This window comes from Sodiomyces alcalophilus, assembly GCF_042370955.1.
Source record: "Sodiomyces alcalophilus JCM 7366 unplaced genomic scaffold ACRALscaffold_5, whole genome shotgun sequence".
Taxonomy (NCBI): Eukaryota; Fungi; Ascomycota; class Sordariomycetes; order Glomerellales; family Plectosphaerellaceae; genus Sodiomyces; species Sodiomyces alcalophilus.
The window spans coordinates 908076-928999 of NW_027263536.1; the positions used below are offsets into that span (position 1 = coordinate 908076).

A 20924-nucleotide genomic window follows, 5' to 3' on the forward strand; every position below is an offset into this window, starting at 1 on the left:
GCTAGCTGGACAATAAGTAAGATGGTGTTTTTCAACTCTTGTCGATCGCTTTGGAGGTCCGGATTTGATGTGCAACTCGGTGCGTTCGTATGTAAACTGGATTGGACTCGTGTGGCGTTGGGAGATTTCTGGATGCCGTTGGATCTAATAACCCCTCCCCCGCAGGTGGAATATTAGTCAGCGAGGCGATAGAGTCTGCGTGAATGACTAATCACTAGATAAGAGGCAAGGAGCCTCTGTACGTCTTCACGGAAATACCTATTCATGACGGCGGTCACGGCAGAAAATTACAAAGACTTTACTTTACCCATGGACAGTATAAGGACTACCTTCCATTAGATTAGAAGGCAAGCCCAGATCAATAATTCATTTTACATGGACAGCCCCATCATGCGGATTTACATGTGGTTGACGATGCCAGTAGGGTGGCATAATTATCCGCATTGCGACGGCAAATTGGCCCCTTGCTCTCAATGGACCTCGGTTTCGATAGTGCGATACGCAATATGTTCATTCAATATCTTCATTTCCATGTTTCATGCGCTGGGTCCCGGCAGCCGTGCAATCGTAAATACGAGCCATCCCCAGTCCGCCAAGCGTAGTGTCTGCCGGCAGTCAGAGTAATAACTGCGGCGGTAAAACACGTTGCGGTTGAGGAGGCCAAGTACATATAGATCTGGATGCATGGAAGCATCCCTGGGCTTTCTAGAATCAAGCTTCCTCGCATGAATATAGCCCCAGAACCATGGACGGCCGTCTGTCTGCAACCGGTTTAGGCGATGATGCGGACAAGAATAGGTCACCGGGCGCGCCACGTCGTTGTCGGCGTGACTTCTGGAAAGGGAAAAACCTACCAGCGGGAAAGCAGATCTGCCCGATCGCCCGGGTGAGACAAAGAGAGATAAAGAGAATAATAATAACAACAAGGGATAGGCAGCATATAGGGCTTGGGACGCCGCAAATATGTACAAAGTACGGTTCTGGAAAACGAACCGAAGACGGTTCGATGCATGTAACCCACGATTGAGCTTGGGTAACCTTAAAAGAACCTCGTTTACAACCTACCTACTTCGTATACAACCGAGCCATGTCCTACCTACAACGCACTTGCGAGACTCAAAATCCGGATGAACGGCGGGAGCGGGTTGGAGATCCGAAGCCCAGGCGGCGCAGCCGCGGCTCCCGCAATAGTGTACTGGACAATTAGCTAGATGATATCATTCACCAGCAGGAAGAAAAGCAATACGCGACGGGAAGGACGGGTTTGAGACTCGTGCTCGGTACAACGCACTCGGTACAAAAGCCATTAGCGCGATGGAGTCCAATTAGTCCGAGCGGAGACCAGTTTGCCGGTAGATATTGTACAACGTACCTATGTATGTACGTTGTACATTGACCTTACCTACCTGGGCTCGGACCCTGAACTCCCTGCCAACGAGAATGACACACGCCACACACACACGCCGAGTACATACGTTGTACTTCGTAATTATATACGTTGTACAGAAAAACGTACGTTGTACTCGTATATCCGTAATTCAGTGGCTTGTTGGCTCTCATGGGCTTCCTGTAGTGCAAGGGTCTATGGAACCAGCCGCGCGTGACAGGAACGGCCACATGGTCCGGGTACGGGTTGACGGGATGTCAGAACGCGAGACCGAAGAAAATATATTAGACAGGCTTCGAGGCTAGGCCATTGGATCTGATAGAGCATCAAAAAAGACGCCACTTGCTGCAGGACCTAGTACTAGGACAGGCGGGAGAAGTGCTTCTTCGTCTGAAACGACCAGTGTAGCAGCTCCACCAGAGATGCGCGGCAGGATGGAGGGGTCCCCATGGGCAGGTCCCCACGAAGTCCTCTTCTTGGACTCGAGAAAAGAAAGAAAAAAAAAGCCCCTCGGTTAGAGGCACTCGGTAAGGTGCAGCGGTTGGTACCATCTCCTCGACGACTCGATGAAAGATGGCTGGCTTGGAGATATTGAATTTGGATATTATATGTAACCTGGTCTTGGTCAGGATTCCCACGACGCATTTCTTTTCACATGTATCGAAGAATAATTTACTGTATATCGGACCAGGGGTGAATCTGACATGTGATGTGCACTGGGCGACGAGACAAGAACCACAGCTGTCGCAAAAAAGAAACCCCCTGTCTCCGGGTTCTTCCCCCTCTTCAACTCTTCAACCTCAACCCGCCCGGCCCCATTTCGGCAAGATGGGCCTGGCTGCATATCAGGCGATCCAAGTGGACCCAGCAGCTCCCAGCACCAGCATTTGCAGTTTATCGGCTTTGATTTCCACTGGACCGCCACGTATGGTCGTACCTAGAGTCGCATCCACGCGTTCTGTGGGGCCCCTGGCTGCCATCCTGGGGCAAAGCTTTCGACCTCGTCGATATGCTTGACAAATGGAGCACCGTCATCTCCGCCGCCTAGGTACGATGCATCTTCTTCTCGCACGGCTTTCGACGGCAATTCGTTTTTGTCGAGTTTGGGGTGCTTGGGACCTGCAGGTCTAGTCTGCTGCGTCTGGAGGAAGGGCTAGGAATAAGGTGCTGGTGACGGAGATCTCTGTAGGTGGTACTTGCCGGAATCCCAGCCTCTAGAGGTGGCGGAAGAATCCCCTTCAATCACCTCAACTCAAAGGAGAGCAAACTTGGCGATTCATATAATCTCTCAATCTTGTCGACATTATCGGATTAATAAAGGAGTCTCGGGAAGAGAACAATCGAAGGAGTGGAGTCGAGTCGGCGACTGTCTGGTTGACTAACAGGGTCGCAGAAACGCATTTTCTCGTTCGGCGATGCAGAGGCCCGCTCTGTACATAGCTGCGTCGCCGATCGATGCACGACAGTGTTCTTCTGCTGTCCTCTGATTTCTTTTGGCCCGTTGTAACCCTGATAGCAAGAAAGGATTAATTAGGGCACACGGGCTGCCATAGGGCCATCATAGGCGCCAGCCCAACCTGACATGCGCGCCTACGGTACTTTCCGCACATGACAAGACGGCCAAGATTGTCATGCTAAGATTACTTGGAATGGCTGGATGGTATTCCCAGCCCAAGCCTTTTGGTCGGGCCGGCAGGCATCTTGTGAAATGATTATCATGTCACAGATGGACAAGAGATTGGGTTCCTGTAAAGTAGCAATGCTCTAATCTGCTACTAATTATTGCTTATGCCCTGGGACTTGTCATCGACGGAAGGGGAAATGATGCGAGACATGCACACGACTGTACTCACGTTGTACGAAACCAAAGTACAGAATACAGTCCACACATGTAACTCTAGGCTCTGTGGCATCAACGGCATCAACACATCTCATATGAACCCCATGCGACCATGCGACCCCTGGTCTTAGGGCAGTAGCCACGCTACTAGCGACTTAGTGTACTGAATGGTCTCGGCACTCAGGGCTTTCCTCTACGAAAGGATATGATACCTACCGTAGGTACCGAAGAATCACAAGTACTAGGTACTACTCGATCTAGGTAAATTAGGTACCCAGACACGTTGTACAATGAGTCTGGTGCACTCCTACTGAGTAATTAGTCGGTACCGAGTACTTCACGATACCATCGTCAGAAGCTGTGCCTCCCATCAAGTACGTTCCATGTAAGCCTTCGTTACCCTCTCCTTCCTCCATCACTACACACTGCAACACCGTCCTACTCGGTCTCGGCCGTTGTCGACCTACATACACCCGCCCTCATATGTCGTGCAACCAGCATCGCCTAATTCAGGTAGCTGGCTATCCGACCAAGCCATCTTGAGTCCATACCTCGGGTCAGCCGCCGAGCTGCTGCATGTACAATAATAACCACTCGCCCCCCCTCGCTTCGCTTCCGTCACTTGGTATTGCGACATCTCCCCCCTCTCTTTCTACGACCTACGACGACGCCCTCGAAACGCGTCACTCCATCCTTTTTTTTTTCTCAGTTTTATTTATTTTGTGGCGGACGATCCAAACTGCGGGAGCTTCAACCGTCAGCCACCTTCGCTCTCGACATCGCCGTTGACGCCTCACGTTTACACTCACCGGATCACACGAGTAACCGTCGGCGGCCAGCATCACGTCGGGGATCCCCTCACATTTCGCCGTCTTCCGTCATATCATTCGCCCTGATTAGTGTGCGGTAGTGGATACTCCCCCAGAGAGACAGGCGTCGTATTACGACGTATTCGTACATACACATTATATCTACCGATACGGCGATACAGGCACCTTCATATCGACTGCTGCCCTCCCCACCATTATCTATCTGCTTGTTGGCCAGCTTGCCTGCTGCTGCTGGACTAATAGCGACTAGCCAGCCCAGGTCTTGGGAGTCTTGGGAGGGTTCCCCCTCCTTTTTGTCCACCCCCAATCCCCTCCCCATCCCTACCCCTGCCCTAGCCCATACATCCTCGTCCGTGCGCTGCCCTGTGCTGGACGACATCTGCGGGTGAGAGGAACAACGTCCCAGTGGCGTTCTAACCAGGGGCGTCACCGCCAGAAATTGGACTCGCGAAACTGACACCCCGGTTAATCGTCAAGGGTGTGCAACGTACCTACTTACCTACTCCAAAACCTCTTTGCCCACCGAGCCATTACCCCATTCCGGCGCCTTCGACTTCACCTCCATCCACACACATACACACAACCGCTGGGCACAATACCGCTGGACATTTACCTCTCGACCCGTCTATCACCTCGCCTTCTCTGTCGGCATAGCCAAGTCGTCCCAGTCCTCATCCTCATTTCACCCAAACCGAGCGTTTCTCCAACCCAGTCGGTCGACCGAGACATTGCCTTGAATGTGACCCGGCCATTCGATTCACTGTCGCGTCCAAGACTGCGCCGTTCATCGGGCGATACTACTACGCGCCATGTCCAACGATCCTACGGAGCGGCGCATCCTGCCGCAAAGCTCCCAGATGAGCTCCTTCTCCTTCGCGCCACAACAGTACCCCCAGAGGGAACCTCAGAAGAGTGCGCGACCAACTCTTTACATCCCGTCGTCCATATGCCCGGTCACTCCGACTAATCGAGGGTTCCTGCTGCAGATTATGTCTTCGTTGATGAGCACAACCGCCACAAGCGGCTCAAAGGTATACAAAGCCTCCTTCACACCACCCAGCCGCCCCTTCGCGATCGTCAGTGTGCGGAGCTCGGGAACTGATAATACGTGTACCAGTCATGAGGGCATGCGAGGGGTGTCGGAGGAGAAAGATCAAATGCGATTCAGCGACGACAAACGTCTGGCCGTGCACTTCGTGCATGCGACTCAAGCTCCCATGTGTGCGCCCCAAGGGACAGTATGACGGCACATCCGACACGACCACGTACGACACCTCTTCCACCCCTACCACTACCACGACCGCTACCGCCACGTCTACCGCCACTGCCACCGACTTCTCCGCCACGGCCCCGTTGCAGGACAGCTTCCGCGTCATGCCCGTCCAACACCAACCGCACATGGTATCCGGTGTACCCAAGCCGGGACCTACCATGTACGCGAACCAACCTACCTATACGCCAGGGCACCATGTCTACCAGCCCGTGCATTACCAAGCGCCCATGTCCATGGCACCGCAAACCCTTCCCTACTCAACCCCTTACACAACAGCGCCCACCTCTGTCCCGGTCATGGGGGCGCCGCAACAATATACGCCGGCGGCCCAGCAGCACATGCCGAGTCCGCCGCATCAACAAAGTTCCAAGGGCAGCTCTCCCCCCGAGACATACTCTTCCGACGACACGTACCAGCAGCAAGATCTCGCCGACCTGTTGGGGTCCCTCAAAATGGATGCAGCGGGAACAGGTCGGTTTTCTCTTTTTCTCTCTTTTTGGGTTGAGCTTCGTTGGCTAACATCTCAATGCAGCTCCGTATCTCAGGAATAAAGCTTCCTTCCGGCGTGAAGAAGAGCCTGCCGTCGAGGACACGGACGATTATAGGACCGCCCTCCCTCCCCTGGTTTCGGCCCCCGGTTCGAAGATTCGGATACCGCCCGAGCTCATGCCCGACGACGAAACCGCGAATCACTACTTCGACTTGTATTTCACCCATGTGCATCCGTACGTGCCCGTCCTCTCGAGGACGCTTTTTTACCAGCAGTGGAATACGGATCGCGATAACATGTCGCCTTTGGTCCTTGAAGCGGTTTTTGCCGTTGGGGGACGTTTGGCGGACGATCCTGCTCTCGGACAGCAGTGGCTCGCTCTAGCATCAAGTGAGTCTTTTTCACACAACTTCTATCTTTTCCCCGTTCTTCCTCAGTGGAAATGCACAGGCTGACTCATGGCATCACCACAGAGCACGCCGACTCGTTCATGGACGTGCCGCGGCTAAGCACGCTACAAGCGCTCCTGATCATGCTCAAGGCGAGGGAGGCAGCGCCCAAGCGCGGGTATTACTACCGATCGTGGATGTCCATCGTGCAGTGCGTGCAGATGGGCAAAGACCTGGGATTGGACGAGCATTACGCGGATCATCAGGCGGGACAGTCGTGCAGCTCGAGTCCAACGGAATGTCAACTAAAGCGTCAGATTTGGCAGACCATCTTTGTCTGCGAGGTCATGATAGGGTCTCCTCAAGGTCGGTTCTCTCTTCTTTTGTTCCCTTGATTATTATTAATCCCCCCTTTTCCCCCGATTACCTGGCTGACAGTAAACAGGACGTACCGACTTGGCAGTCGACTTGGACACGGTCGACTTGAGTATTCCCCAGGCCGTAGCCGACGGGGACGAATCGGAGTACCAGATAGCCCGGAACTTCACCTACTTTACCCGGATAGTGTCAAACGTCAGCAAGCTCAACTCGGCGTATGGCCGCATCAAGAAGAAGAAGGCCTGGGGGGCTGATCCGGAGCTTGTGCAGCTGGGTCCTGTCCTGACGGAATGGCTCAACGAACTCGCCCCCGACTTGGCCGTCACCTTCCCGGCGGACGGATCGCCGCCGTGGCTCCCGTCTCCGTTTATCGGCAACATGCACTCGTACTACTACCTGACGCTCATCCTGCTCCATCGACCGCAGCTGGCGTTTGCGGATCCCAATGGCGCAGATGGCCGGTGGAACCACCACATGATGATTTGTTACACGTCGGCCAAGGCTCTCTGTCGGCTGCAAGAGGCTGTCTTGGAGTCGTTTGGCTATACGGGTTTGCAATGCATGCAACGCGGCTTCAGCTTTACCATCTATTGTGGGTTGACGTGCATCGTGCTTCATCTGGTAAGTGACTGGTTGTGAAGGAGGACGAAAGAAGGGCCGCTGACGAATATGGGTCCACCCGGCGTACAGGTGGCGATTACTTCTCCCGACCCCGATCTGAATAGCGATGCGCGCGAGTACTTCACGCGGCATATGCGGGTTCTCGAAAAGGCCATGGCGGTATGGCCGATGGCCGAGGTACAGAAGCAGGTGGATGCTGTGCGCGAAGCCTTCTCGGCCGACATTAGGAAGCCGTTCGTTCTCAAGCCAAGCTTCCCTTACGGGAGTCCGCATGTGTCGGATCACTCGGGGACCCCGCCGGCCCAGGGAGACTACAAGCCGGGGTCGAATCGGACCGGGACTCTCGGGCACGGGCTCGATACGCAGGACATGCCTGCGCATGATCAACAAGTCAGCTACACCAGTTACCCACTCACACCACCCATCTCAGCCGGTCCGGCGGATGCTAACAGGACCTCACCGACCGTGCAGTCGATCGTCGTGATGCCGAACCAAGTCCCGCAAGGGGCGGACATGCCGGCGGCGATGGAAACACCGCCGGCATGGAACCCGCAGCGCATCTTTGAGTGAGTCAACCCCCCTTGGCCTAGGTAGTGGGCAGCGTTGGATCAGAACTGGTGACTGACGGAGGGGATTTAGTCAATGGAACGCTTCGTTTGGGGGCGCTCAGGTGCAGTCACATGCGGCAACAACAAACATGTCGTCGCAGGGCGCTTCGCTCAACGCCAACGCCAACGTCTCCCCAGGCAGCGGTCAAGGCGGCGCGACAACGTTGCAGAACATGCAAGGCATGCCGGTCGGATCACAGCCGATGGCGCAGCACCAGCACCAGCAACACCAGCCGCAGTACTCGGCACCACCGGTCCGCGGATTTGTCACGCCGGCTATGTGGCAGGAGTCTGTCGCAAGCGTGTACGAGGGCGGGCTCAAGCGTAGCTGGGACTACGACGACAGTTCAGGGGCGAGGCGGGCTCGTTAGGATGCGACGTCGTTTCGACCGGTCGTCGCGAGGGCGTGGCGACATGGGAACGATGCTAGGCCGCTACTTGGGGCACCACGGCAAAATCCGGCCATCGCGTCTAATTGTTTAGCGTGTTCGAGTGGGTGAAACACTGGCCAAGGCTCCCACACGCTGGGGTCCATGAGTGGCTGGTATTGTCCTTTCTCACTGGCACAATGATATATGTATAATGTACGCAAATATGGTAGGGGACGGACGAGGGTATAAGGGGAAAAAAAAAGCGGCATCCTCTCAGTCAAGGAGCTAGCAGGTCTCGTTGGGCAAAGGCAGGCGTGGAGTTTCAAGGCGTTAGTTATGGTGTTGGGTGAACAGAAAAGAAACAATGGAAGGATAATAGGAACCAGGAAGGACGGGCTCGAATAGGGGGCTTCGAATATCGAATATCGTTTGGTTTTACTGTTGGACCTTTTTAGACAGACAATGATGATGGTCGACATGCGTGCACGTGTGAAGGCGAGGACGGTGAGAATTCTGTAAAATACCCCTGACCCCCTAATCAGGTAGCTTCAATATCACTGTATCGTGCATCGCCAATCAGAGCAGGTCAGTGACATGTCGCAAGAGCACGTGGGGTGAATTGGACGGTGGAATTGGTAGGCGGGATTCTCGGTGACGGCCCACTGCCGGGGGTACGTACTTAGTAGTGTACAGACAGCCTGGGTATGAAGGTACGTACCTTATAAGGCATATCCCTATATAAGACGGGAGAGAACTTGCCGTCTCGCAAGTGAAAGTTGCCTCTTGATTCAACAGACAACTCGTTGGTTTTGGGACAGGACGGCGATTCAGTGGAGCATCAAGAAGTGTGGGACGTAGGTAGATTACATAGCTAGTAATAATAGAGAGAGACCGCGGCTTTTAAAAGTGCGCGACGACGCCGAACGACCACACGACAACGACACCACCACCACCCGACGAGCAACACCATCACCAAACGCACGACACATTGGTGGTCAGTGGTCGGAAAAGGTTGAAAAGTGGCAAGACGCCGAAATACCGAATCACTTCATTCCGAAAGGGCCTGGGTTTGATCACCAACCCGTCCTGGGCTTGTTACACCGACGCACTACACCGACACACCGAAATCACGCAATTGGCACAAAACAGACGCCACTCGGTCCAGTCTCACACTTTGGCCAACTTGCGGACGGAAGCAAAAAAGATCGACGGCAATCACAAAATCGAAGGAGAAACGCAACTGCCCGTCATGATCCGACGCTCGAAACCGCTTCCTGGGTTCGATGACATCCTGGGCCGGCTGTGGACGACGCTCCGCCAGAGCTGGTACATGGGTTTCACCTCCTTTGGGGGGCCGCCTGTGCATTTCAAGATTGTGAGTCTTGTCCCTTGTTCTTTTTATTTTTATTATTTTCGTCTGCTATTTCTTGCTCTCTGGATAGCGATGGCGGTTCTGTCTCCCGGGTCCAGTGGTCGGGGTCCGGTGTCGCGTGTCTTCCGGCGCCGGGGCGGCGTTCTGCCGATACGAGCCCGGATTTCGGGGGCATATGGATGGCCTCTCATTCTACAGTCGGGACTTTATTCATTTTTACTTCCGACTTTCTATACCGGCCTTCGTTGTTACCCTGCTGCATCTTGCCTGTTCCCTTCTCTTCCTTCGACATATAGCCACAATGGATGGATCGCTGACGGTCTTCGCACTTTGCAGTTCCACGACAAATACGTCAAAAAGTTGCAATGGATCGATGAGCAGATGGTAAGTGATTCCCTCTTCCCCCTCCCCCCGCTATTTCGAATACTGACTTGCTCGTCTGCTCTGTAGTACCAAGAACTCTTCAGCGTCTGCCAGGCCCTTTCCGGCCCAGGGAGTACCAAGATGCACTACTGCATCAACCTTCTCCACGACGGCTTCATCCCCGCTGTCCTAGGTTTTCTGTTGTGGAGGTAAACCCAAACCATAGCCTTGCCCTTCCTTCCATCTGCTGACCCTGGCCCGCAGTCTCCCCGGCGCCATTGGAATGTACGCCTTGGCCCTCGGCGTCTCCAACATTGACGAAAACCTGCCCCGCGCCGTCTACGCCCTCCTCTCCGGCCTCAACGCCGCCACCGTCGGCATCGTCGCCCTCGCCGCCGTCCAGCTCTCCGACAAAGCCGCCACCGACACCGTCACCCGCCTCCTCGTCTTCTTCGGCGCCTGCGCCGGCATGCTGTACAACGCCCTGTGGTACTTCCCCGTCATCATGGTCGTCGCCGCCATCGTCGCCGTCATCTGGGACGCCCGCTGGGTCCACAGGCCCGTCAACAAGGTCGTCCGCCTCGGCAAGGAGAAGCTGGCCAGGCGCCGATCGCGCGACGCGGCCGGACAGACGGCTGTCGAGGAAGGGCAGGGCGACGGCGGTATCCAAATGGGAGAGCAACCGGCGAACGGTAGCGCAACCCAATCGACCGCGGACGCCAAAGGAAACAACGACAACGCGGAGAATAACGGGCCTGGCGGCAACGAAATCGACCGCTCGGGCACCTCGTCCACCGCAGAGACGGAACCCCGCGTCATCCCGCCCGGCCGCCGCCTCGCCGTGACGTGGAAATCAGGCCTCGCCATCGTCATCGTCTTCTTCGTCTCCTTCGCCGCCATCATGGCCCTCCGCGGCGCCCTGCCCCGCCCCACCCCGCGCCTCTTCGCCCTCTACGCCAACATGTACCTCGCCGGCACCATCATCTTCGGCGGCGGGCCCGTCGTCATCCCGCTGCTGCGCGAGTACATCGTCGCCGAAGGGTGGGTGTCGGCCCGCGACTTCCTGCTCGGCCTGGCCATCATCCAGGCCTTCCCCGGCCCCAACTTCAACTTTGCCGCCTACCTGGGCGCCCTGACCGCCGCCAACGCCGGCCAGCACAGCGCCGCGGGGGCCGTGATCGCGTGGCTCGGCATCTTCGCCCCGGGCCTGATCTTGGTCCACGGCACCATGGGCATCTGGAGCGCCATCCGCGGCTGGTCCTGGGTCAAGTCCGCCGTGCGTGGGCTCAATGCCAGCGCCGTCGGGTTGATCTACACCGCCGTGTACCGGCTGTGGCAGATTGGGTATATCGATGAGGGGTACGAGCAGGGGACGAGTCTTGCTCTACAGCCGTGGTGGGTCGTCGTGACGGCCACGAGCTTCTTTGGCGGTTACTGGTTCAATATAAGCCCGCCAGTGGTCATTCTTACGGGCGCTGTCATGGGGATGATCTGGTACGGGGTCGTGACCACCTAGTTGCGCGCACTTGGCAGGGAAAAGAAGGAAAGAGAGAAAAGAAGGAAAGGTGAACAGGGGGGACATGTGATGGTTCGCGTGGGAAGGGAAATGCAGGTTGAGATGGACAGTGGTCCAAGAAAGGGTGTAATAATGGTGGTGGCAGAATTGTTTCTCCGCGGGAAGACTGGATTGGAGCAGGCCATTGTGACGGGGAGAGAAAGATGGTGTAATCAGAAGAGGTCATTTTCGTCTAGCTTCATCGTATATAGATAGGTTCGGGATCCGGCGGCCAAAATTGTTATACAGATTAATACAGGCGGTCGTCGAATGCCCCTTGCCCCTTGCTTTTGTTATACACCTAGAACCCAGTCGGCTCGGCGGGGTATCTTACTCGCCCATGAAACCAGAGACAATCAATAGAAAAGAGGGAAAAGGAAAGGCAGTGTGCAGACATGTCACGTCCTCTGTCGTTGGGTCTTGCCCAGGAGCGGCCGGATTGTATCCCATACCCAGGCCTCGCGGACATCCTTTGCGTTCGGGGCGCGGATGGCAAACTTGGCGACAGGGCGGTACTGGTGCCATTTCCGGGCGGCCGAGAGGCGAGACACATCACGGGCGTAGTTGACGAGGCCCCAGCGCTCGGTGACGGGCTTGAAGTCGGCCAGGGAGACGAGAGCGGTGCGGGGCCGGCCGGCGAGGCCCATGGTGAGCACCTGAAGCTGGGTGGACGGCGGGAGTCCGGACCGGATGAAGCGCTCGAGGTGCTGCCGGGATGTGCGGGCCGAGGGGGGCAGGCGAAGGTAGATGAAGCTGACGAAGGGCCCGGTGGTGTAGGCTATGTAGACCAAAGGGATCATGCCGCAGGCGGCCACTGCTGAATGCGTGAGAAGGGAGACGAGAGGGATGATAATGAGGACAAAGGAAGTCAGCTTACGTCCGGCAGCTTGAAGGTAAGACTTATCCTCGGAACGAATGTAGTTTGGAGCTGCCACGAGGACGAAGAAGGCGCAGACGAAGATGGAGGTGATCTTCCAAAAGGCGAGGAAGACGATGCGAGTCGTGCCGGCATGATAGATGAGTATCTGCTCAGGGATGACTGGGGGAAGGGGAATGGCCAATGTCAGTGAATGGCTGACTTGTACAGTAATAAGAGAGATGGATTCAGCTCACGCTGTGCCGCGGCCGAGGGCGGGGGTGTCCGTAATGATGTCAAGGTCGGAGGCTTCTTAGACGAGTTGACGGAATATGGTCTTGACTGTCTCAACTGTGAGACCAGACTGTGTGTTCTGCTTTTCAGCTGTGAAGAAAAAGGCTGCCGTCGTGTGGTAGAGCGGACGAAGAAGTTTATCGACCTGGACGATGCTAGCCCAGGGGGTGGTGTGACCGATATCCTGAAAAGGGCCATTATTGACTGCGGGCGCGGCATTGATCCGCGAGAGGTGAGGTTGTGAAGTTGAAATGGCGTGGACCCAGGTTCGTCCGCCTCACGCACCGTTCCTTTCGACTATGCTACTAGAGAGTATACTTGGATATCGAGGTTTTGGAATTTCGATAATGGAATTTCGTTATATCCCATACGAGCCACCTTTTCTTCCAGCATCTCCATTTCATCCTCGACATTCATCTTCGACGGGTATCGGTGTGAAACGAGGAATTGAAAAACAGATTTCAGTGGAAGAGGAGTGTATTCCAGAGCCACCAGTTTAAACCCTGTGCATCCAGAAAGCGACCGAGTCCCGACTGAAAAGTCAGGTAAGCCTTTCACCGTCGTCGGCCCCGCGAAGCAGCGCTCCACCACCGTCAACGTCGTCCATCAGCTTTGTTCACTTCTTCCTGCCAGCGCCGAGTCTGCAGTCGAAAAAGAACAGTGTTATCTCGCTTCCTGCCTGGAACTGCGCATCAATCCCGCCGAGGTCCGCCAGTTTGCTTCACAGGCTTCTGTTTTCAGTGAGGGATGCAGCTTGGATACGAACGAGATACCCGAATGACTTGTCATGATGAATCTCATCGAACTGATCTACCCTTACAACCCAGCTACTCACCATGATACTGCCAGCTAGGTACGTACCTCACTCATGGAAAGGTATCGAGTAGTAAAAAGACACGTCGATGAGCGGCACAAACAGCCAAGATACCCATCTCAGGACACATCATTATGACTACCTACCCTCCGAGCATTTGTAGACTACAGACGGAAAAAGGCTGCTCAAGTATAACATATTCGAGGAGCAACACTCGACTCTCCCAAAAGACCGGCTCATCCATTCCATTACCTCCACTCAACTGACTTACTCGATCATCATCCACCACCCACCCTATCTAAGTGATGTTCTTTTCCAACCACTCCATCCACTGGTCCACAGTCCAAGACGAGTCGATATCGCTTTGCATGACGCCATCGAAAACGACCGTGGGAGTCACATGGACAGGCGTAAAGCGCGCCATCTTGACCGCGAGCTTGACGTCCGCCGTGACCCCGTTGCCGACATTGAGCCCGCCGTCCGGGCCGGGCTTGTCGGGGATGGTCAGGAGCTTGAGCACCGCATCCTCGTCGACGCCGACCTGGCCCGCAATCTTGGCCAGGCGGGCGTAGGTGTCGTTGCGCGGCTCGTTGACGACGTTGACGTCGAAGAAGGCCTCCTGCGCGCGGAACAGCTCGGCGCTAAAGTCAAAGAACTTGGCCGGCGCCACGCGCAGCACCGCCAGCGCCGCCTCGTGCGTGAGCACGGACGACGGGTGCCACGGCTGGATCTGCTGCCGGAAGATGACCTGGATCCCCTGCGCCCAGCCCGGGTGCTGCCGGATCTTCGGCACCAGGTCCTCGAACGTGCGGTAGAATTTGCCCGAGAACGGGCAGACGTAGTCCAGGTAGAACTCGAGCGTGTGCGGCTGGAAGGGGATGTCGGCCGACGCTGCGGGCGGTCTGCTGTCCGCAGGGACGAAAATGAGCTTGTGCCCGGCGAACTTGGGCGGCAAGGCCATCTTGTTCAGTATGATGTGTCGTGATTAGATGTGCGGCGTTGATTCCAGGTGAGGTGAGGTGTATGTGAGACGGGGTTTTGAGGATCTGATGATCTGATTCCCTTAAGTAGTTGACAGGAAGAAGTGAACCCGGATGATGACGAATTTCCTCGTTGATTTACTGTACGTGGTACGACACTTACATCAGACCCGGGGCGGGGTTGAGGTGACAGTGACATTAGGATTCGCCCAGTACAGTGACTCCGCAAAAGTCTCGGTAAATCTTAAGGCTGAATACTTTGAAACATTTGGGGATTACCGGTCGCTTTGGCAGACGTCACCAAAAGTTACAAAGCATCCCAACCTTACCACTTGCCGGAACTTTTGCTGACTGTAGATTATCGTCCTCTCATCGATCCATTTAGCGGTGATATATCTGACCACTGTCATGTCGAGTGGATGCACACGACCCATACTGAAGGACTCTTCAGGACATCCTAGAGACGGATGGATATCTCAAGATCAGGATAAGCCGGCTTCGAGGCGGTGTGGTGTTATCGGCTTCGTCTGGTCTGTACGAAGTACCTATCTACGAAGTATCCATGTCTTTGCTATGGTTTTCCGCCAGGGTTAACATTTCCCCGGATGTTACATAAGCAACTCCTAATATCTTGTGCCTGCGTAATACCACCGCCCCATTCAACAGTCACCTCTACTTCGTACGAATACACGTCTCGCCATGCCTCCGACACTAGAGCTCATTGGCCGGGCCCCCATCACGATCGAATCGGCCATCGAGGAAGAAAAGAATATCATCAATTGGGCTTCGTACGGTCCCGCGACAGACAAACTCTATCAAGAAGTCTGGGAAGACAGACGCTCCATCGAAGCTCTCGTCAAACACCACCTTGCCCTAGGCACGAAAGACAAGTGCACTGTGCTTCCGTCACACCAATGGATCCGAGGCGGCTTTAACCTCTGCGTCTTCGTCCATGTGAAAACCTCCCACTCATCCAGGCAGGTCGTCTTCCGATGTCCTATGCCGCATAAGCTCGCTGAAGCCAGATACCCTGGCAGTGTGGACGAGAAGTTGGGCTGTGAAGTAGGAGCCCATATATGGGTGGAAGAAAATTGCCCAGACATTCGCTCTCCCCATCTATTTGGCTTTGGATTCTCTGACGGCCGCCACGTACGTTTTCCTTGTCTGCCCAGTCCTTGCGTCCGCGCAGTCCATGCATCCTCGCTCATCATTTAGTTCACCCATGCCAACCACATGCCATTCTTCCCTCGTATGTACCGACAGTTCTGGTGCTTCGTCCGCAGCTTCTTCCCATCTCCCTTACTCTCCCAGTATATAAGTAACCCACCGAGCCGTGAGACACGTTCGCCGTATCTATTGTTGGAATACCTGGGCCCCGAGACAGGCCAGATGCTTTCAGAGACGTTCCACATACACCGAGAAGATAAAGCACAGAGACAGAGGCTGTTCAGGGGTATATCGAAGATATTTCTTTCTCTCGCGCGCATTCCCCAGTCGCGCATCGGATCTTTCGAGTTTCATAGTAGCGGCGTCATCACGCTGACGAATCGGCCTCTCTCCTGCTCCATGATGATTCTGGAAAATGACGGCGCGGCCAGGACCATTCCAAGGAACGGCGTATTCAGCTGCACTGATGCCTTCGTATCAGACATGCTCACCTTTCACGACCAGCGCTTTCTCAGTCAGCCGAACGCCATTTACGACGAGGGCGACTGCCGTGGCCAGATGGCTGTCAAGACCCTGCTCCGGGTGCTGTCTCACGTTTACATCAATCGAGGGCTCCGCAATGGCCCGTTCTTCCTCCAGCTTACTGACTTTCACGCGAGTAATATCTTGGTTGACAGACACTGGAATGTCACGGGGTTAATAGACCTCGAGTGGATATGCGCTCTTCCCTCGGAAATGCTCGACGTGCCGTACTGGCTGACTGGCTGTTCTGTCGACGAAATCAAAGGCGAAAAGTTTGACCAATTCGACGAGGTACGGCAAGAGTTTATGCACGTGTTCGAGGAAGAAGAGCAAGCGATGAAAGGCAAGGTACAACACCGTATTGTTCTTTCAAAAGCCATGCACGATATGTGGGAGTCCAAGGGAGTGTGGTTCTGGCATTGCCTATCATCGGTGAATGCTATGTACTTGCTTCTTGAAACCCACTTATATCCACCGAACTTGCTTTCCCTTGAGGCCGAAGGATTCCTTTCGAGGTTCTGGTGCAGGGACTCGGATCGGGTTGTTCGCCAAAAAATGGCTGACAAGCAGTCGTATGACGATGAACTTCGACGGTTGTTTCAAGGATGAATGTGCAAGCCTCTAGAGTGTCCTATGCGCACATCCTCAGCACTTATCGACCGCGTTGGTCAGTATTGATTCGTGCCCTGACAACTTAGGTGTTAAAGGCAGTTGTCTATGGCGCATCAGCCGAACCCCTGGACCCAGGCGCCCGAACCTGGCTCTTAGGCCGCAACACAACTCCTACCGTGTATTCTTGGCCACCACTCCCCGGGCAAACTCGCCAAACGTAATGTGCTGCTCAATATCCACCTCCTCCCCCAGGTTCGGCTGCGTGAACACCGCCAGCGTATTCCGCGCAATCCGTCCATCGCTCACCGACGCCCGCACGCCCCGCACAAAGTGCGGCACCGCCTTGAACCGGCCCCCCGTAATCTTCTCCAGCGCCTCGCCTGTCTGAAACGCGATGCAGTCGCGCGGGATCTTGACCTGCACCGTCTCCCCCGTCCGCGATTTGATGTACAGCCCGGCCTGCGGGTCCGGGCTCGCCGCCAGCTCCTCCAGCGGCGGCAGGCTCGCCCCCGTCTTCGACGACGGGAGATCCCCCGGGCCCGGCACGGCAGGCGACGTCCGCTGCTCGTCGATGAACATGGCCGACGTCAGCCCCGTTAGACATCCGTGGTCCAGATGCGTTGCGCACCAATCATCCTCCTCCTCCTCCTCTTTCGGTTTTCCTGTTTCTCCCTTTGGCTGGGGATAGTAGTGCAGCAGTCGCGCTTTGGTCGTACTGCTCGTACTCACGACGTGTTCCAAGTAGCCCTTGGGGTACCCGGGAATGTCGCGCTCGGCGAATCGGTCGCACGCCCTTGCCACGTACACCGCTGTGTCGATAATCAGTCGGCAGAGAGACTCCAGGCTCGGCTTAAACCCGGGCAGCACCGATTCATCCGGCCATACGTTGGGCGACAGGTACTCGGGGAAGTTGTCCGCCGAGAACTCGGCCGTCGGCTTGGCGCAGTCCAGCGACGGGTCGACGTAGAAGGCGCAGTTGGCGTAGTACGAGCCCTTGAACGTGTCTGCCTGGCCGTTCTTCAACTGCTCCTTGCCCAGCGACCAGCCTGTTAGATACTTTGCTTTGGGATTCTCCAGCTTTGCTACTCGACCGTCAGCCCTGCCTGTTTCGTCCAGCAAGTCGGTTAAGACTACTAATCATTATCGTACCTAGCTCGGCTGGAGGTAGGTTGCCCAGATAAGAGGCATAGGAGAGTGTCTGACGTCGTAGATGCGAAAACTCCGGCGGGACATCTTTTACTATCAAGATGCCGAGCGAATCGGGACCGAAGGCCTCCTGAAGAGTTTCCAACGGCACAGTTCCTTAAGAGCACATGTCGCGTCAGCTATGCGCGAATCGTCTTTTTTGGGCCGTAATATGGCCAAGGCTTCACCTCACCATCCTTCAGGTCATTAAGTGATACCGTCACAGCTTGGGCCACATGGGAGTCTGTCGTCATGTTATCCGAATTCGGTTTAGTGATGTTAACTTGTAAGTAGGACGTGAGATGTCAAGGAATATGGCATGGACGATTTGTCGACCGAGAAGATAAAAAGGATAAATGTTTACAATACTTTTATCTTGAAGTAAGCTTCCGGGGAAATACCAAGCGGAGCGCGAGGAGCTGATCGGCGTAGAACACTCTTAAAATAGCTGCCGCACCCCGCATTCCCTTGCCTCCGGCGGCTACCGCCGGAGAGACCAGGCCGTACGAATACGAACGAACTGAACGGATTATAGCGTCAAAGGATGGAACAACAAAGTTCCGACAGCTGGAACAGGCAGGTCGTATATCACGTGATCATGCGACATGATCAAGCTAGGTACCTATTCGTAGACGACTACGAAGTACGTCGCAGCGACGCGTTGTAGTACCGCGTTCATCAACCCAAGCCATTACACGCTCCATATACTCGTCCGTACCCGACGACGGCACTCAAAACAATGGCGCCAGCACGTGGCTCGCAGCCTACCCGATTGTACAAACAAACTACTCTCTCACCAACCCGCTTTAAGCGCAGCGCACCAGCTAGGACGGCCACCAGCAACTCGACTCGGGCCGCCCCCGGCGCATCGGCCACCTCAGACCGTGTCCTCACCGATGTTATCCTCGCTATCCAGCCCATCCACCTGAGCAACATTGTCAGTCAACAGAAAAACCACGAATACCGAAAGTATAGGCTACGCGATGGGGTCGAGCGCTTGTGGCTCTACGAGACGAGAGGGGGGAAAGGAACGGGGCGTGCGGCGATCACGTAGGTTATTACTGGGTAAGCAATAAGGACAGGTGATTGACCATTTCCTGCTAGCCATATTGCCACGATTCCCCCCAACATCCGTCGCACGCCCGGCACAGTGCCCGAGGAACCGTTTGGGATCGGGAACGCCGATTTCAATGCCGGCTTGAAGCAGTCAAAGTACGGATATCCCATCGAGGAGCTGTTTGAGCTCAGTCAACCCATTGGACTCGACGAGATGAAGAGCCGGTGGAAAATGGGCGCTCCCATGGGATGGTTGTACTTGAAACAGCCCTTGTGGAACGATCGATGGGGAGAGGAGGAGAGCCGAGCGGAAAGGATGAAGCGGATCTTCTAATTCGACGAGACTACGCCCTTTCCATCGCCGTTGCCTTCTGCATCCAGGACCGCCTGCATGTATTCGACAGAGAAGCCGGCACGGAAGAGTTTACGCGGATCTGCTACCCACTTCTCCACCTCGCTCCAGATGCGGACCAGCCCTTCGTCGCCAAACCTGGACTTGAGGCGCGCATAACTACGGAGCCCGTCTGTACCCAGGAGCTCCATCGCTGCATAGCCACCTTCGCGGACGTACAGTTGCTTCGAAAGCTTGGCGCCGCTCCAGTCAACAACTTGCGGTGCGTATAGGATGTGCGGCGTCCGACCAGTGGCGAGCCCCGTCGAAGCAGACCATTCTGCAAGGGGGCGGTACAGGAGCGCTTCTTGATAGGTGCCTGCATAATCGGCGCCCGTGATGCGTACGTGGTGGGTATCTTGGTCGAGGAGGTGAAGCATGGATCGGATCAGGTTACGTGCTGGGGCGTTCGCTTCGAGACGGACTACCTCATCCGGTTGAGAGAGGGAGATGCCATGGTAGCCGTGGTGGGGGCAGTAAAAGGATATATGGCCAGGGGCATACTGGTTCAACAGGCCGTGCTTTTCTGCCAAGGCACAACTCGGAACGGGACACGCCGCCCGGAGAGCTAGGGCATGAGACTTGGGAGATAGCTGTGCGCCCAGACGACCCCGACGGTCCACGAGATAGGCCAGCAGGGACGGGACAGCCGGGTGGGCAAAGAAATCGGCCTGGAATGTAGTCCGAAAGGGGATGCCGGACCACGCCGAGAGGAGACGAAGGACCTCGCTATAATCCGCCATGTGGGTGGCCAGCGCGCCGGGGGTGTCTCTGTGTGAGCGTTGGAACCGAACCCCGTCGACCTGGCATCCTTCATTCTCGACAGGCGCCGTGTCTACAAAGGTGATCTCGACTGAAATCTTGGGGCCTGGCGCATTCTGAGAGTTGGCTTGCTGTACCCGCGCGAGCAGAGCCCGTGCCAGTGAGAAGGCATAGCAGAAGACGACGAGCGTGCCTGCGTGGGGTGAATTGTTCGGTTGGGCGCCGGCGTGGACGATGATGGGACGTGTTGGGAAGGTTGCCGGCGTTATCGCACGAACCATGTCCTCATTGCCCTTGGGCGACTCGTCGTTCGCCAAGGATAACAGCAGCGGGCCTATGAGGTCATTACAAAAAGCGTAGGCGCCGGCGCCCAGCGGGTCATGCACCTGTCCATCATGGAAAGCCGCAAAGAGTGGGCGGTCGGCGTGTAGGGTGGGCAAAAGAGCCTTGATTGCGGGGATCAATCCGTGTATGTGGTGGTCGTAAGGGTGATTGTGGGGATTACTTCTCCCTTGTTGTTCTTTCTGGTCCGATTCGTTGGAGACGAGGGGTTCGAGAAGCTCAATCAGGTGCCGGGCGGCCGCTGCGCGCCGAGTGGGACACGGGTGGGTAACCATCACGGCCCGCAGATTGCGTTCCAGTGGATGGCTTTCACTGCACCTGCATCTGTCAGGGGGGAGGTTGTGGGGCGAGGTTGCGGGGGAGGGGTAAAGCACGGGCCACTATAAAGGTGGAGATTCGTTAGGCCTGCTTACATAATTCATTGGAGCTAGGCATCCTTACCTCGTACCTCAATGTCTGACCTGAC

At 55.6% G+C, this 20924-nt stretch overlaps 9 protein-coding genes across 9 annotated transcripts; 5 read left to right on the plus strand and 4 right to left on the minus strand.

The window, feature by feature from the left end:
* Positions 1 to 21: 21 nt before the first annotated feature.
* On the plus strand, positions 22 to 3358 carry ACRALDRAFT_211672 (uncharacterized protein; the record flags this gene model as incomplete). Its single annotated transcript, XM_071023753.1, has 23 exons — positions 22 to 165; positions 219 to 273; positions 353 to 614; positions 692 to 759; positions 799 to 886; positions 934 to 965; positions 1029 to 1190; positions 1229 to 1294; positions 1330 to 1478; positions 1574 to 1643; positions 1746 to 1765; positions 1796 to 1854; positions 1926 to 1997; positions 2054 to 2080; positions 2116 to 2390; positions 2414 to 2483; positions 2513 to 2551; positions 2577 to 2683; positions 2773 to 2852; positions 2941 to 3090; positions 3123 to 3135; positions 3204 to 3240; positions 3289 to 3358. 23 exons carry the CDS (start codon positions 22 to 24, stop codon positions 3356 to 3358), a joined length of 2115 nt encoding a protein of 704 aa, XP_070874029.1.
* Positions 3359 to 4866: 1508 nt separating this feature from the next.
* Positions 4867 to 8187, plus strand: ACRALDRAFT_2106707 (uncharacterized protein; the record flags this gene model as incomplete). Its single annotated transcript, XM_071023308.1, has 8 exons — positions 4867 to 4969; positions 5044 to 5088; positions 5175 to 5801; positions 5863 to 6210; positions 6294 to 6575; positions 6655 to 7208; positions 7278 to 7774; positions 7848 to 8187. The coding sequence occupies 8 exons, from the start codon at positions 4867 to 4869 to the stop codon at positions 8185 to 8187; spliced, it is 2796 nt and encodes a 931-aa protein (XP_070874030.1).
* A 1249-nt stretch (positions 8188 to 9436) lies between these two features.
* On the plus strand, positions 9437 to 11438 carry ACRALDRAFT_2107935 (uncharacterized protein; the record flags this gene model as incomplete). Its single annotated transcript, XM_071023353.1, has 4 exons — positions 9437 to 9562; positions 9896 to 9943; positions 10010 to 10131; positions 10187 to 11438. 4 exons carry the CDS (start codon positions 9437 to 9439, stop codon positions 11436 to 11438), a joined length of 1548 nt encoding a protein of 515 aa, XP_070874031.1.
* Positions 11439 to 11875: 437 nt separating this feature from the next.
* ACRALDRAFT_2053850 (uncharacterized protein) lies at positions 11876 to 12855 on the minus strand (the record flags this gene model as incomplete). The annotated part of the gene is made up of 2 exons (XM_071021687.1): positions 12591 to 12855; positions 11876 to 12555 (listed from the first exon to the last, which is right to left on the minus strand). The coding sequence occupies exons 1-2, from the start codon at positions 12844 to 12846 to the stop codon at positions 11876 to 11878; spliced, it is 936 nt and encodes a 311-aa protein (XP_070874032.1). The 5' UTR covers positions 12847 to 12855.
* Positions 12856 to 13055: 200 nt separating this feature from the next.
* ACRALDRAFT_1064741 (uncharacterized protein) lies at positions 13056 to 14922 on the minus strand. Its single transcript, XM_071017034.1, has one exon. The coding sequence runs from the start codon at positions 14400 to 14402 to the stop codon at positions 13740 to 13742; it is 663 nt and encodes a 220-aa protein (XP_070874033.1). The 5' UTR covers positions 14403 to 14922; the 3' UTR covers positions 13056 to 13739.
* A 198-nt stretch (positions 14923 to 15120) lies between these two features.
* Positions 15121 to 16719, plus strand: ACRALDRAFT_2107715 (uncharacterized protein; the record flags this gene model as incomplete). The annotated part of the gene is made up of 2 exons (XM_071023341.1): positions 15121 to 15570; positions 15637 to 16719. The coding sequence occupies 2 exons, from the start codon at positions 15121 to 15123 to the stop codon at positions 16717 to 16719; spliced, it is 1533 nt and encodes a 510-aa protein (XP_070874034.1).
* ACRALDRAFT_1077161 (uncharacterized protein) lies at positions 16491 to 18289 on the minus strand. Its single transcript, XM_071018604.1, has 3 exons — positions 18101 to 18289; positions 17872 to 18024; positions 16491 to 17804 (listed from the first exon to the last, which is right to left on the minus strand). Exons 1-3 carry the CDS (start codon positions 18159 to 18161, stop codon positions 16894 to 16896), a joined length of 1125 nt encoding a protein of 374 aa, XP_070874035.1. The 5' UTR covers positions 18162 to 18289; the 3' UTR covers positions 16491 to 16893.
* On the plus strand, positions 18210 to 20017 carry ACRALDRAFT_1094396 (uncharacterized protein; the record flags this gene model as incomplete). Its single annotated transcript, XM_071019720.1, has 8 exons — positions 18210 to 18237; positions 18356 to 18487; positions 18522 to 18554; positions 18596 to 18681; positions 18719 to 18848; positions 18902 to 18944; positions 19012 to 19188; positions 19232 to 20017. 8 exons carry the CDS (start codon positions 18210 to 18212, stop codon positions 19281 to 19283), a joined length of 681 nt encoding a protein of 226 aa, XP_070874036.1. The 3' UTR covers positions 19284 to 20017.
* Positions 19139 to 20897, minus strand: ACRALDRAFT_1082592 (uncharacterized protein). Its single transcript, XM_071019329.1, has one exon. It carries the CDS (start codon positions 20731 to 20733, stop codon positions 19294 to 19296), a length of 1440 nt encoding a protein of 479 aa, XP_070874037.1. The 5' UTR covers positions 20734 to 20897; the 3' UTR covers positions 19139 to 19293.
* Between the last annotated feature and the right edge of the window lie 27 nt (positions 20898 to 20924).